Source organism: Macaca mulatta, chromosome 2 (genome assembly GCF_049350105.2).
Source record: "Macaca mulatta isolate MMU2019108-1 chromosome 2, T2T-MMU8v2.0, whole genome shotgun sequence".
In the NCBI taxonomy this organism is placed as follows: Eukaryota; Metazoa; Chordata; class Mammalia; order Primates; family Cercopithecidae; genus Macaca; species Macaca mulatta.
In genome coordinates this window covers 151402839-151418140 of record NC_133407.1, presented here as the reverse complement: position 1 = coordinate 151418140, position 15302 = coordinate 151402839, and the positions used below count along the sequence as shown (strand labels likewise).

Here is a 15302-nt window from a genome sequence, read left to right as displayed (position 1 = left end):
GAGGCTGAGGTAGAATTGCTTGAACCCAGGAGGTGGAGGTTGCAGTAAGCCAAGATCACACCACTGCACTCCAGCCTGGGCAACAGAACGAGACTCCATCTCAAAAAAAAAAAAAAAAATTCTCTAGGCCAGGTGTGGTGGCTCACACCTGTGATCCCTAGCACTTTGAGAGGTTGAGGTGGGAGGATCACTTTAGCCCAGGAAATCGAGACCAGCCTAGACAACATAGTGAGACCCTGTCTCTACAAGAAAACACAATTAGCTGAACGTGGTGCTGTGTGTCTGTTGTCCCAGCTACTCGAGAAACTGAGGCAGGAGGATCACTTGAGCCTGCGAGATAGAGGCTGCAGTGAACCATGATCACACCACTGCACTCCAGCCTGGGCAACAGAACAAGATGCTTTCTCTCCAAAAAAAAAAAAAACAAAAAACAAAAAACTTAAGGACTTTATATTCTTAGCGGGGACAGTAAACAAGAAAAGCAGAATATATAGTGTGCTGTAATTGCTAAAGAGAAAAATGGAGGAAAGGAGATATGCACTGGCAGTCCCAGTTCAAAGTTTTTAGTAGGTTGGTCAGGGAGGAATCTGCCAAGAAAGTGGCATTTGCATGGAGGGTGAGGGTGGTGCAGATATCTAGGGAAGCAGTAATATCAAGTGCAAAGTGGACCACTCACCTGGCCTGTTCAGAGAACTCAAGGAGATCTTAGGACTTCATTTAGAGTGAGTGAGAGGTAGACTAATAGGAGTGAGGTCCAGTGGTAGGGTGTTTTAGGGTCCTATAAAGACTGAGTATCATTTGGGTTAAGTGGGATCCGGGGTCGTACGAGACTTTTAGGAGGTTTGGCCAGCCTTTGTTTGAAAATGAGTGTGATGAGAGAGCTCATGATCTGTCTGAAAGCCCATTCTATCTCCAGGTAGTTCCTACTAGTAGAAAATAGTTCTTAATTGGTTGCAGTGGCCCACATATAATTGGGTGCAGTGGCCAAACAGTTTAGGAGGCTGAGGCGGGAGAATACTTGAGGTCAGGAGTTTGAGACCAGCCTGGGCAACATGAGACCCTCGTCTCTACAAAAAATTTTACAAATTAGCTGGGCGTGGTGGTGCACACCTGTATTGTAGTCCCAGTTACTTGGGAGGCTGAGGTGGGAGGATCCCTTGAGCCCAGGAGTTTGAGGCTGCAGTGAGTCATGATGGTGCTGCTGCACTGCAGTCTCGGTGACAGAGCAAGAGCCAGGGTGGGGCAAGGGGCGGGCATGGAATAGTTCTTTATTAGAGTTGAAATCCATTTTCCTATAATGTTTGCTCATTGATCCTAGCAGATTGAATGAATCCCTTTCGTGGCAGTCCTTGGATTGTTTATATGTAAATGAGGGGAATGCTGCAGTATAGAACATTGCTTCTGGATTTCATAAGAAATTGCAAATAATCTATTACCATAACTATGTTAACGAGAGCTGGCTGGCAGATGGATCCCTGCAAGTACATGGGCTCTGTCTTTGGTTGACCCTGTTTGGTCTTCCCATCAGTGACTTAACCAGAGGTGTGATATGTATTTGCACAGTACTGAGGATTTAGAAAAGTGAGAAGAGTTCAACTGGCTAAGATGACAGAAAAAAGAAAAGATCAACTTTTAACAGAGATAAGTCCTATTTGTTGTTCCAAAAAGTAGAACTGGAGGGGGAAGATGTGGCTTAATGATAATGCTTGTGGAAACTGCTAAGGAAGTTCAGCTGACTACAAGGTCAGAGTAAGTCACTGCGTGAACTTTGGCTCTGAATTCTGAGGTTGTATTACTGATTAGGGCCAGAACAGGTGACACCAGAGGGTGGGTTCAGTGACAACTAGAGCATGCCCAGAGGAGAGCTATAAGAAGGAATGGACTGCAAAACAAGGCCCGTGAAATAGGAAGGTCCTTAGAAGCAGTTCCCCCTGAGCAATCATCCAGCATCTGCCAAGCCATGTGCCTGAACCCCTAGCCCTGTCCTATCCCATCCCATTAAAGACTCTGCCCTTTTCTGGGTCCTGGAGCCTGGGTCATAGCGTTGGCCATTTTCCCAGCACTCCCACTCAGTTGACTGCCTCATTGGGTCAGTTTACCTTCACAGGGTTTCTTGTCTTCATCCCTTCTTTCTAAGTCCCCACAGTCACCCATTGTGCTTGTACTTTTCCTGGGCTATTGCAGCAGATTCCTCTGTGGCCTCCCTCTTTCTGTCCTACAGGTGTCCAAATCCTACCCTAGAGTTTACTAAACACAGCTCAGGTTTCTCTCATCCCCCTCACCTCACCTTTATTTCTGATGTGCCCAGTCTGAAACATTCTCTCCTATTTACTAAAGTCCTTCCCTTGGTTTATATCCTATTTCTTTCAGAAAACCTTTCCATATCCTCTTGGAAAAGAGATTTACTTAGGCACCTATAGTCCCAGCTACTTGGAAGGCTGAGGTCGGAAGATTGCTTGAGCCCAGGAGTTCGAGGCCAGCCTAGGCAACATAGTGAGGCCCCATCTCCAAAAAAGAAAAAAAAAAATATTTACTCCCCCATCTTGGGGAACCCCTTCTGTTCCAGCACTCCTGTCTTGGCTCCAACTGTACCGGAATGGACACTTACACAAAAGATTGTTGTCCTCCTACTCAGGGCTGGTTATACATGTGTCCCATATGGTATACCAGATCCATTTTTCTAGATAGAAGGTAGCTTTAAACATAGTGTGGATCTCTCCCATCCAGTCAACAGCACCTTCATCGGCAGCCCATGGCCCAGGGTCCATGGTAAACACATGGTTTACCATGGTAACGCAGGTTAACTGGATGAGAGCCACTTTGGAGGCTGCTGTTAAAACACAGGGACTCATTGAAACTTTAGATGATAAAACCAGAGATCACGGGGAGACAGTTTGGTACCTATTGTGAGAACCATCTCTCTACCAATTTTCTTCCCAAAAATGAAATGTGGAGGGCTGGGTGGGGTGGCTCATGCCGGTAATCCCAGCACACCGGGAGGCTGAGGCAGGCAGATCCTTTGAGGTCAGAAGTTTGAGACCAGCCTGGGCAACATGGTGAAAACCCGTCTCCCCAAAAAATACAAAAATTAGCTGGGCATGGTGGAGCGTGCCTGTAATTCCAGCTACTCGGGAGGCTGAGGCAGGAGAGTCGCTTGTGGAGGTTGCAGTGAGCCGAGATTGTACCACTGCATTCCAGCCGGGGTGACAGAGCGAGACTCCATCTCAAAAAAAAAAAAAGAGGAAGGCTCCAACAGAGAGGCTCCAGAAACACTTTCGAAAGTGGCTTTTGGCCGGGCACAGTGACTCACGCCTGTAATCCCAGCACTTTGGGAGGCTGAGGCGGGCGGATCACAAGGTCAGGATATTGAGACCATCCTGGCTAACACAGTGAAACCCTGTCTCTACTAAAAATACAAAAAAAAAACAAAAAAAAACATTAGCCAGGCGTGGTGGCGGGCACCTGTAGTCCCCAGCTACTCGGGAGGCTGAGGCAGGAGAATGGTGTGAACCCGGAAGGCAGACCTTGCAGTGAGCCAAGATTGCGCCACTGCACTCCAGCCTGGGTAACTGAGTGAGACTCCGTCTCAGGAAAAAAAAAAAGAAAAGAAAGTGGCTTTTAAATTTATAGCACTCTAAAGTGGAACGGGATCCCTGGATGTGTCTAAAGTTATATCAAGAGGCTGGTTTTACAGTGCTTGATAGTCAGTTGTCAGTCTAGTAGGTAGGATAGCAACTGGAGTCAGACTGGGGTTTTGATCCTGGCTGCAGCACTCTTTGTTTTTTGACTGTATGACCTTGGGCAAGTGACTAAACTTCTCTGCTTGTTGTCTGAAGTGAAGATAAATTATTTACGTCATAGGGCAGCTGTGAGGATTAAAAGAGATAAAAGTACACACAGTGCCAGGGTTCAGTATTATTAGGATTACTTTTTAACGGTATTGAAGGCAGAGAAGCTTAATTTCAATATATATCTCTGAATTTTTCCTAGTGACCACCTTAGGTCTCACTGAAATGTGGATTCAGAGTTGAACCTCAGTAGTTGCTAAATGGTCTGCTTCCTTACAACAGCATCCAGCCCCAGTCATTCTGTATTTGCCAGGCCATTCATATCCATGCACTGATTTCATTCCCACAGGACAAGGTTTTGACCTGTCACACATGACCTCCCGTCTGGGGCTTGCCAGGATTGGTATGAATAGTTTAACCAAGACTATTGAAGGCCTAACTGTAGGGATAGCAGTTAACCTATGTAACTTTTTTGAGTCATTTGAATTATGTAGAAATTGGACCTGTAATCCCAGCACTTTGGGAGGCCAAGGTGGGAGGATTGCTTAAGCCCAGGAGGTCAAGGCCGCTGCGTGCCACTGTGTGCCACTGCACTCTAGCCTAGACAACAGAGTGAGACCCTGTCTCAAAAAAAAAATTTTGGAGATTTGTTGTATCTGTGTAGGTATGTGATTCTTTGGATAAATGATTCACTGTATCTTCTTCAAAACTAGGTTATTTGAAAGACTAAGATCAACTGATTGCACTGATTGCCAACTAATTTTGCAGGAGACGTTGCAGTAAAGATCCTAAAGGTTGTCGACCCAACCCCAGAGCAATTCCAGGCCTTCAGGAATGAGGTGGCTGTTCTGCGGTGAGTACAAAGCTGGCAGTCCAGTCCCTCTGGAGTGCTAGAGTGGGGGTACAAGGACTGCAGAGTTAGTGGACTGTGCCGCGGGTTGGGATGGGTGGGCAGTTAGGACTCACTTTGGAGTTCCTGTGGTTGGATGCTCCTCCTTTGAGAGCAAGGGATCTTTCCTTTAGTTTATGTGGCTGTCAGGCCTTTCGAAGAGCCCCTTCTCAGGAGAATACCCTCCTCTGGGCACAGTAAACTCAATAGCCCAAGTTCTATCTCTGGGTTTTGGTTTGAGGTGGGCAGAAATAGGCCCTATTTTTACCTTTATTTCCCAGAACCCTCTTTATAGCTGAGTTGCTTTATTTTAGACTTCAGAACAGTCAGCTTTCAAATCTTTCAGTCACTATTTAGACTTGTAGGAATAAGTCATATAATGGAGATTTCTACAGAGGAGTCCTTGTGACCTCCACGGGGAGGGTCATGGAGTGTACATTGATGGAGGATAACGTCGTCTCTGTAAGCAAGGCCAGCACTGAACTGATGGCCCAGTGAACTAATGGTGCGCTTCTCTATTTGCTCAGAATGCCACCTGGGTTATCAGCCATGCCATGTGTTTGTTTTTCTAGCCCCCTCCAGGTTGGGACTGGGGGTGGTGTCGAGAGCACAGAACCCAGTGTCCACGGAAAAGCACAGTAGACCTCCCTGAGCACTTTCCTCCTCCCTCTCCTCTCTTCACCTCCCCAGCAAAACACGGCATGTGAACATTCTGCTTTTCATGGGGTACATGACAAAGGACAACCTGGCAATTGTGACCCAGTGGTGCGAGGGCAGCAGCCTCTACAAACACCTGCATGTCCAGGAGACCAAGTTTCAGATGTTCCAGCTAATTGACATTGCCCGGCAGACGGCTCAGGGAATGGAGTGAGTAGATGGTCTGATGCCTCTCTGGGACCCAGGCATCAAATTTGTCCCTAAATTGGAACCAGAATCAGGAAAAGCCTTCTAGTCCATTAAGCGATTCTGTGATATCTTTGCGTAAGCCTCTGGCCTTGGCTGGAGGGGCCAGTTATCAGGAATGAGTTGTTCAGGTTCCAGCTGGGTGAGGTGGCTCACACCTGTAATCCCAGCACTTTGGGAGGCGAAGGCCAGTGGATCACTTGAGGCCAGTAGTTCGAGACCAGCCTTGCCAACGTGGCAAAACCCTGTTTCTACTAAAAATACAAGAAATAACCAGGCATGGTGGCACATGCCTGTAATCCCAGCTGCTAAGGAGGCCGGGACAGGAGAATTGCTTGAACGTGGAAGGCAGAGGTTGCGGTGAGCTAAGATAACACTACTGCACTCCAGCCCGGGCTGCAGAGCGAGACTGTCTCAAAGAAAAAAAAAAAAAGTTCAGATTCCCCTGTTGGGACTGAACTTCCCCCTTGGCGCTTCCCCCTTGGGGCTCAGATTCGGGCTCTGCCTGCGACCCTCGCTTTATCAGAAACCTGAGAACATAGTGGGGGGCATGTACCTTCTGCTTGGATAGCTGTGGCAATGCCCTCTGCTCAGCTGTTTGAGGCATGGCTGTCCCACATGAGGGTTTAAACAGATGTCATTTTTGGGATTTTTTTTTTTTTTTAATTAAAAACTTTTTCCTGGCCGGGCACAGTGGCTCACGCCTGTAATCCCAGCATTTTGGGAGGCTGAGGTGGGTGGATCACAAGGTCAGGAGTTCGAGACCAGCTTCACCAATATGGTGAAATTCCATCTCTACTAAAAATACAAAAATTAGCTGGTTGTGGTGGCACGCGCTTGTAATCCCAGCTACTCGAGAGGCTGAGGCAGAAGAATCGCTTCAACCTGGGAGGTGGAGGTTGCAGTGAGCGGAGATCATGCCATTGCACTCCAGCCTGGGCAACAGAGCCAGACTCCATCTCAAAAAAAAAAAAAAAACTTCTTTCCTTAGAGAGACAGGGTCTCACTCTGTCACCTATCCTAGAGTGTAGTGGCGCGATCATAGCTCACTCCATCCTCGAACTCCTGGGCTCCAGCAATCCTCTTGGCTCAGTCTCATAGGCTGCTGGGACAGCAGGCACACGCTACCATGCCCAACTAATTTTTGTGTATTTTGTAGAGTTGGAAGTCTCACTGTGTTGCCCAGACTGGTCTCAAACTGGCCTCAAGTGATCCTCCCACCTTTCCTGGCTAGCCCAGGGTAGTGCTTCTCAAACTTTTCCTCAGAAGTGCCCCTTATGGTAGAGGAGTAGGAACTCCTTGTACCCCCTAGACATCTGGGAGCTACTAAGGTATAGCTGTGCTTGCAAGTCCTACAGAAATTCTCATATTATCTTTAAAATTCATATGGAAGTTGCCTTCTGTATATTTTAAGAAATGGAATGACTTTTCAGAAAAATTGAGATATAATTCATATATCATAAAATTCCCCCTTTTAAAATGTACACCTCAGTGTTTTTCTGGTATTGTGTTGTGCAGCCATCACCACTATCTAATTTTAGAACATTTTCATTATCCAGGAAAGAAATATATGCCATTGTATTAGTCTGTTTGGGTTGCTCTAAAGGAAGACTTAAGGGTGGGTAATTTATAAAGAAAAGAGGTTTATTTGGCTCATGGTTCTGCAGACTGTACAAAAAGCATGACATCAGCATCTGTGTCTGGTGAGGCCCTCAGGAAGCTTTTACTCATGGCAGAAGGCAAGGGGAGCTGCATGTGACATGGTGAGAGAAAGGAGCAAGAGAGAGAGCATGGAAGGAGGTCCCAGACTCTTTAATAACCAGGTTTCATGTGAACTAATAGCATGTGAATTAATAGTGTGTGAACTCACTGGTTACTGCAGGGAGGGCACCCAGCCATTCGTGAGGAATCCGTCCCTATGACCCAGACACCTGCCACGTGGGTCCCACCTCCAACACTGGGGATCACATTTCAACTTGAGATTTGGAGTGGACAGATATCCAAATGATATACCCATTAGCGGTCACCCAATACCTCTCACCCACTTGCAACTATTTTCTGTTTCTACGGATTTTTGCCTACTTTATAGTTTAATATAAATGCAGTCATGTAAGATATGATATAATGATATAAAGATATATATAATGATATAGGAAGGTAGTCTCACAAGATTATAATACTGTATTTTTACAGTGCCTTTTCTATGTTTGGCTATTTTTTTTTTTTGAGATGGAGTCTCGCTCTGTCGCCCAGGCTGGAGTGCAGTGGCGCCATCTCGGCTCACTGCAAGCTCTGCCTCCCGGGTTCATGCCATTCTCCTGCCTCAGCCTCCTGAGTAGCTGGGAGTACAGGCGCCCGCCACCACGCCTGGCCAATTTTTTGTATTTTTAGTAGAGACGGGGTTTCACCGTGTTAGCCAGGATGATCTCGTTCTCCTGACCTTGTGATCTGCCCGCTTCGCCCTCCCAAAGTGCTGGGATTAAAGGCATGAGCCACTGCGCCCGGCCTATGTTTGGCTATGTTTAGAGACACAAATACTCACCATGTTACAACCAGCTACAGTATTCAGTACACTGAGGGCCATAGAGGTTTGTAGCCTAAGTGCAACAGGCTATACTATTTAGCCAGGGTGTGTACTAGGCTGTACCATCTTGGTTTGTGTAAGTATACTTTATGACGTTTGCATGATAACAAGTTGGCTAACAACACATTTCTCAGAAGATATCCCTGCCGTTAAGTGAGGCTTGACTGTGTATAATACATAAGATAGGGTATTGTATGCCTGGCGCTTTGACCCAGTTTAATATTTTCAAGATTAATCCAGGTTGTAGCATGTGTCACTACTTCATTCTTTTCTGAGTAACATGTCATTGTATGGATATGCCACATTATTCATTCATCAGTTATGGACATTGGGTTATCAGAATTACTTTTGAGTAAAACTGATGCTTGAAGAAGTGTCAGCAATGGTCAGGCGCAGGGGCCCATGCCTGTAATCCAAGCATTTTGGGAGGCCAACGCGGGAGGATCACTTGAGCCCAGGAGTCAAGACCAGCTTGGGCAACACTGCAAGACCCTGTATCTACCAAAAAAAAAAAAAAAAAAAAAAAGTGGTGTGGTGGCACATGCCTGTGGGCCCAGCTACTGGGAGGTGGGAGGATCACTTGAGCCCAGGAGGTTAAGGCTGCAGTGAGCTATGATTGCATCACTGCACTCCAGTCTCCAGGGGAAAAAAAAAAAAAGTGTAAGCATGTTTGTACTGTGGCCTCACTTTCAGGTAAGCAGTGATGTGAACCAGGCTGAACAGCACAGCATCTGTCCCTGTGTGTAACACTCCTTGGAGCCAGACCTTCAGTGGCTTTACTTCTTAGCTGTAATTTAAAACTACTTTCTACCCATGCCCCTCAAACTTATTTTTAATAATTTCTTTTCCTTTCACAGCTATTTGCATGCAAAGAACATCATCCACAGAGACATGAAATCCAACAGTATCCTTTGGTTGCTGAGTTCATTTGACTGCTCAGTTCTAAATTTAGGGAAACAGAAGAGAGCCTTTTTATCACAAGTGGCTGTCGGTGCCAGGGGATATCTTTTTAAGGAAAGAAGAAGAGGACAGGAAAACAGAAAAGTCAGAAAATTAGTAGGCTTGGCCTGCCCCTCAGCAGCTTATGCCTCACCTGGGCTGATGAGAGCAATGTTTAGGTTAGGTTCCTTTCTGAGTTTATCTCAGCAAAAGTGATTTGGAGAGATTTCGGTAAACTTGAAATAGGTATAATTTTATCACACTATTAGTAAATTTAACCTGAGGGGGATTGGGCTTTTGTCTTATGTTTATTTCTAGTTTGTGACCAGTGTGTGTATGTGTATCTACTTGTTATGTGGATAGTAAGTAGCTACAAGCCAGATGTTGAAAGATTTCCAAAATCACTATTTTTAAATATTTTTAAATAGTGGTCTGTCTTGACGAGGCGTGATGGCTCACACCTATAATCCCAGCACTTAGGGAGGCTGAGGCAGGTGGATCACTTGAGGCTAGGAGTTTGAGACCAGCCTGGCCAATGTGGCGAAACCCCGTCTCTTAAATTTAAAAATTAGCTGGGTGTGGTGGCACGTGCTTGTAATCCCAGCTACTCAGGAGGCTGAGGCATGAGAATCACTTGAACCTGGGAGGCAGTGGTTGCAGTGAGCTGAGATCATGCCACTGCACTCTAGCCTTGGGGACAGAGCAAGGCTCTGTCTCAAAAAAATAAATAAAATGATCTTTCTTAAAGGTACATAAGTGGGTTCCTCAGAAGTCACTGTTACAAGAGGAGAGGGGTTGTTTTTATAGAAGAGTAAATGAAGAAAGGTATTTTTAATGCTGTAAGGCATGAAATTTAACAAATTTGAATCTGCCACCCTCCACTAGCCTTTCCTTGTGAAAGAAAGATGGCATTACAACCCACTTTTCTTCTTGAGCAGTGAGAGAGGCATGATAGTTGTGTTGGATTATGGGACATGGCCTGTTTTAGGTACATGTCTGAGGTGTGGAACACCTTTCAATGGTGGGCTTTTTAGCAGCCAAACATTATACCATGAAAGCAGACATCACAGATTTAAGGTGTGAATTCCTGGGCACCAACAGATCACAAGTTACTTTGTATGTGGTTTTTTTTTCTGTTTTTAAATTTTTTTTCCCCTCACAAGTTAGACTTAAACTGTATGACTTCTTTACCCAGAAGCGAGCTGACTTCGGTTCTCATTTTGAAGTCACCAAGTGGTACCAATTCTAGTGAGGAATTTCTTATGACAACATTGAACACTCAGTAAGGGATGTGCTATTTTGTTAACCACTCAAGTTTCAGATGGTGATTTGAGGGTGGAATACAGGCAGAAACGACTGTAAGCTGTCAGCAGGCCATGCTTGGCCCTCTGGGGAGCACTGGAGTGTGGCCTCTGCTCATCGTGTTAGGGTTTCAAGCACCTGTATTATGTACAAAGGTCATAAGGCCAGGGACCCAGCACCTAGACGTGCAAATGGGGAGAAGCAGCAGAGAAGAAACGCTGGCTTGCTTTTGGCTTGGGCCAAATAATCTGGCACATTGACCAATCCCTGCCTGTCTTCTGGAAGAAGGGGCATTTCAAAAGCACTTTAAAGAACTTCAGAAACCTTAGGAAATTCAGTGCAGAGGCTGTGACAGAGGGAAGGTGGAGAGATTACCATGTTATAAAGAACTTTGGGATGTTTTTCAAAATTAACTTGACCATTCTTTTGAAACCAGAGTCCTTAACAAGCATTGAGATATATTTCTCCATGAAGGCCTAACAGTGAAAATTGGAGATTTTGGTTTGGCAACAGTAAAGTCACGCTGGAGTGGTTCTCAGCAGGTTGAACAACCTACTGGCTCTGTCCTGTGGATGGTGAGAATCTGGGCTCCCACCAGCAGTCTCTGGTACAGGGCAAAGGGAATGCCCTGGGGATTTATGTGCAAACTTTTAAAGCGTTTCTGTACATTTCCCCGAAATCCACATGACCCCTAGTGACAGCCAGCCTCAGGGCAATTGTAGATTTTCTTGAGGAAGCTGTTGATCAGAACCACTGTGAAGCTTAGTGTGGAGAGGAGATAATAAGCTGGGTGATAGAAGTGCTGGGTGTTGGTCCTTTAAAGACAAGGATTCCTGAGCTGTTTTACCCAGTGCCTGAGTTGGAGTCCTTTAGGGGAAAAACTATGTGGGGACTGAAGAATGGACTCATTCATAACTAATGAAAGGGACAGCCTGGGTCCTAGATGTCTGTAAGGTCTGTCATATGGTGATAAATGCACTTTTGTCATATGGTGATAAATGTAGGCCCCAGAGGTGATCCGAATGCAGGATAACAACCCATTCAGTTTCCAGTCAGATGTCTACTCCTATGGCATCGTATTGTATGAGCTGATGACGGGGGAACTTCCTTACTCTCACATCAACAACCGAGATCAGGTGAGTCTGTGCTGGTGCTAAAGGTCCTAACGTGTGGGAGCCCTTGGGCCTCTCCCAGCCTAGGCAGCTAGAGGGTTAGGACTTGATATTTTCTGTAGTTCATTTACCCCCCATTCGCTCAGCTGTTTTCTTTCCCTTAGATCATCTTCATGGTGGGCCGAGGGTATGCCTCCCCAGATCTTAGTAAGCTATATAAGAACTGCCCCAAAGCAATGAAGAGGCTGGTAGCTGACTGTGTGAAGAAAGTAAAGGAAGAGAGGCCTCTTTTTCCCCAGGTAAGGCTCAGGGCTGCTAGAATGGTGATTAAAGCATGGATTGGTTCTTAAAGATGGCAATGTAAGGTGGGAGTATTTTGTTTTGTTTTATAGGGAGGGGACCCAGATCCTCTACAAGATGGTTGGGGGCAGGGTACAGCCTGTGTCTTTGAGACACAGCTAATGAGAGCATTCTGGGGCTTTGTTTCAGATCCTGTCTTCCATTGAGCTGCTCCAACACTCTCTACCGAAGATCAACCGGAGCGCTTCCGAGCCATCCTTGCATCGGGCAGCCCACACTGAGGATATCAATGCTTGCACGCTGACCACATCCCCGAGGCTGCCTGTCTTCTAGTTGACTTTGCACCTGCCCTCAGGCTGCCAGGGGAGGAAGAGAAGCCAGCAGGCACCACTTTTCTGCTCCCTTTCTCCAGAGGCAGAACACATGTTTTCAGAGAAGCTGCTGCTAAGGACCTTCTAGACTGCTCACAGGGCCTTAACTTCATGTTGCCTTCTTTTCTATTCCTTTGGGCCCTGGGAGAAGGAAGCCATTTGCAGTGCTGGTGCGTCCTGCTCCCTCCCCGCATCCCCCATGCTCAAGGCCCAGCCTTCTCTAGATGCGCAAGTGGATGTTGATGGTAGTACAAAAAGCAGGGGCCCAGCCCAGCTGTTGGCTACATGAGTATTTTGAGGAAGTAAGGTAGCAGGCAGTCCAGCCCTGATGTGGAGACACATGGGATTTTGGAAATCGGCTTCTGGAGGAATGCATGTCACAGGTGAGACTTTCTTCAGAGAGTGGTGCAGCGCCAGACGTTTTGCACATAAGGCACCAAACAGCCCAGGACTGCCGAGACTCTGGCCGCCCGAAGGAGCCTGCTTTGGTACTATGGAACTTTTCTTAGGGGACACATCCTCCTTTCACAGCTTCTAAGGTGTCCAGTGCATTGGGATGGTTTTCCAGGCAAGGCACTCAGCCAGTCCCCATCTCGGCCCTCAGGGAGCAGTCTTCCATCATGCTGAATTTTGTCTTCCAGGAGCTGCCCCTATGGGGCGGGGCCGCAGGGCCAGCCTTGTTTCTCTAACAGCCTTGTTTCTCTAGTCACATCATGTGTATACAAGGAAGCCAGGAATACAGGTTTTCTTGATGATTTGGGTTTTAATTTTGTTTTTATTGCACCTGACAAAATACAGTTATCTGATGGTCCCTCAATTTTATGTTATTTTAATAAAATAAATTAAATTTAGGTGTAATGGCTGTTACCTCCTTTTAAAGTAATTCTGAGCTCACAATTTGAACGTCCCATTTGTTCACCCTCTTCAGGAGCAGAATTCAAGAACAGGAAATGTGCCCAGAGCCTAGGCTGGGAATGAATTTGTAATTTAACCTTTGTACTCTTTGTAACCCTCTACTGAAGAAGAGTTAAGTATAAAAATTAAGCAGAAAGTATTCTAAACTCAGCTAATAGGTTAAGTAATGCGTTCTATAAAATATTTGGTAGCTACAGCTTAAAAAAAAAAAAAAAAAACAAATTCCAGCTTGGAATAAGCCAGTGCTAGTTCACAAGGTTGTGCTCACCCTTCAATTAAAATGACTACAAGACTTGCCATCAGCTCTCTTCAGGACCACTGCTGGGTCAGAATCAGAAACCTTGGGTGCCATGACATTTTTACAAAATTTCAAATCAAAGCCAGGCGTTGCAGATAATAGATGGCTTGAGTACGAACCACACATTATGTAAGTGCACGTATATTTTGAGTTCTCAATACAATTACCCTGATGGGCATGAACCCACAGGTGAGAGCAGAGGTTTGGTTCCCCTGGAGGGCCCTGGCTGGAGGCCCCAGCACCAACCACACGGGAGGGCCAGACTGCTACCCAGTACTGCACCTCCTGTTCCTTCAAGAGCCTCCCTAAGGGAGAAAAAGATTTATACTTCCACTTTGTTTGCTGCACATGTGGCAACAAGATTACTACCCTGATTTGGGACACTTGCGAGAACTCGAAAAAAATGACCACCCTTAAAGCCCTAGAAAAAAGTTGTATGTTAACAGCTATGCTGCACTCACTCTGCATTGTGTATTCTTGAAAGCTCTGTATAAAGCAAAATTTTGACCACACACTAAATACACTAGAGAAATACACTATAGAGGAGTCCTTTTATAGGGTTGAAGAATCCTTTGGTAAGAAAAATATGCTGCATTAGGGACAGCTGCAAGTTTACTATTTCTGGGAAAGAAAAGATCAAAGATAAGAGCCAAGTTTGTTTTTTAAAGCAGTCAATCCAAACAAACAGTCTGGGTGGTTAGTTGTTACCCCTGAGGGGCTTGAGGTGTAACTATATCAGCTATAAAAATAGTAATTCCATACACTTATTAGGTTACTTTATATCCTTCACTCTTCCCCATGGCTGTAATAATGGAGAGTGAATGAGACTAAGGCTAACCCCAACTCCACTCAAATCCAAGCCACACACCACCTTGGCTACAGTACAGGGAAGCTCTGCACACCCTGGCTTGGGAAAGTTTTGGCCGATGGAGCCCAAGATGCAGGGCAACCATCTACTCTTTAGGGTTCTGATGACTCCACTCCAGAAAGGTGCATGAAGAGGTCCCCGAGCTCTGTCATGTCGACATCTTCATTGTTGGGGACATGCCGGCTTTCTCGGTTCTCAATGAAATCCCAGAGCCGCACTGAATTAAAGAACTGCAAAAACAGCCAGTGGACATGCCTGGTTACTGCCAAGAGCAACAGGAAGGCTACGTTGCTTGATCTTTCTTTTGCCTACCCCATTTCTCTGCCAGGAACAGTACCTGGAAATGCCCACAGCTGCTAAGTGTCCCCAACTAGAGATGGCTAAAGTCCTTACCCTCACAGTGCCTTGAGAACTGAGCTGTTTCCGAGGTTTTTCAGGCTCTGCTAGCCGCCCATCAGGGTAAGCATGGCGATAAAGACATTTGCTTCCAAATGGGCAGGTCCCCTTGCCTTGCTCAAAGTATTTACAGGCTTTTTTCCTGAAAAGCAGAAAGAAAAAGTCAAGCGGCTGGTGGGAAAATGTGGGGTCCAGATTGGGCCAGTGCCTTCCTCTATCCTTACCCTTACGCCAGAGGTAGGTCAGCCTCACATTCTAGGTGGGGCAACTTAGGCTGGGAGAGGTTGAGTAATTTGTCTCAGGTCCCACACAGCTGGGATTCTGATTTCCAAGCAGAATAGGAAGCATCCCCACTTACCTGTAGCCTTGCAAAGGATATGAACCTGCCTTGGGACTCGCTGTGTGGAGACTGCAGTGCCTCACAGGCCCTCCGGCAGCTCCAGAGCACCTCCTGGGTCACCACAGAGCTAAGCCAGGCCTGGTCACTCCTCTGGGCACTAAGGTCTGAAGCTGGGCCACTTGTCTCTGCTCAAAGTTCCCTAGGTACTCCACCAAGCCAAGTCTCCCATTCCTCCTGGCTGCAGTGCTGTCAAGGTGACTACAGGGAAAGCAGAGGGTTTTAGCAACTGCCTAAAAC

At 46.2% G+C, this 15302-nt stretch overlaps 2 protein-coding genes across 40 annotated transcripts in view; one reads left to right on the top strand and one right to left on the bottom strand.

The window, feature by feature from the left end:
* RAF1 (Raf-1 proto-oncogene, serine/threonine kinase) overlaps positions 1-13321 on the top strand; it is an 83208-nt gene extending 69887 nt beyond the window's left edge. For 34 of the 35 annotated variants that reach the window (XM_077990049.1, XM_015130206.3, XM_028843092.2 and 31 more), the window contains 7 exons: positions 4557-4641; positions 5368-5544; positions 9022-9068; positions 10862-10980; positions 11410-11541; positions 11682-11816; positions 12007-13046. In XM_077990049.1, coding sequence (XP_077846175.1) covers positions 4557-4641; positions 5368-5544; positions 9022-9068; positions 10862-10980; positions 11410-11541; positions 11682-11816; positions 12007-12150 — 839 coding nt within the window. In that variant the 3' untranslated portion in view covers positions 12151-13046. Of the gene's footprint in view, positions 1-4556; positions 4642-5367; positions 5545-9021; positions 9069-10861; positions 10981-11409; positions 11542-11681; positions 11817-12006 lie in introns of all 35 variants that reach the window. The other variant, NM_001266302.1, reaches the window with a different exon arrangement.
* The window catches only part of MKRN2 (makorin ring finger protein 2), a 27958-nt gene continuing 25587 nt past the window's right edge, over positions 12932-15302 (bottom strand). For 4 of the 5 annotated variants that reach the window (XM_077993478.1, XM_077993479.1, XM_015130207.3 and 1 more), the window contains 2 exons: positions 14663-14807; positions 12932-14499 (listed from right to left, as the gene is read on the bottom strand). In XM_077993478.1, the coding sequence (XP_077849604.1) occupies positions 14362-14499; positions 14663-14807 (283 nt within the window). In that variant the 3' untranslated portion in view covers positions 12932-14361. Of the gene's footprint in view, positions 14500-14662; positions 15264-15302 lie in introns of all 5 variants that reach the window. The other variant, XR_013414161.1, reaches the window with a different exon arrangement.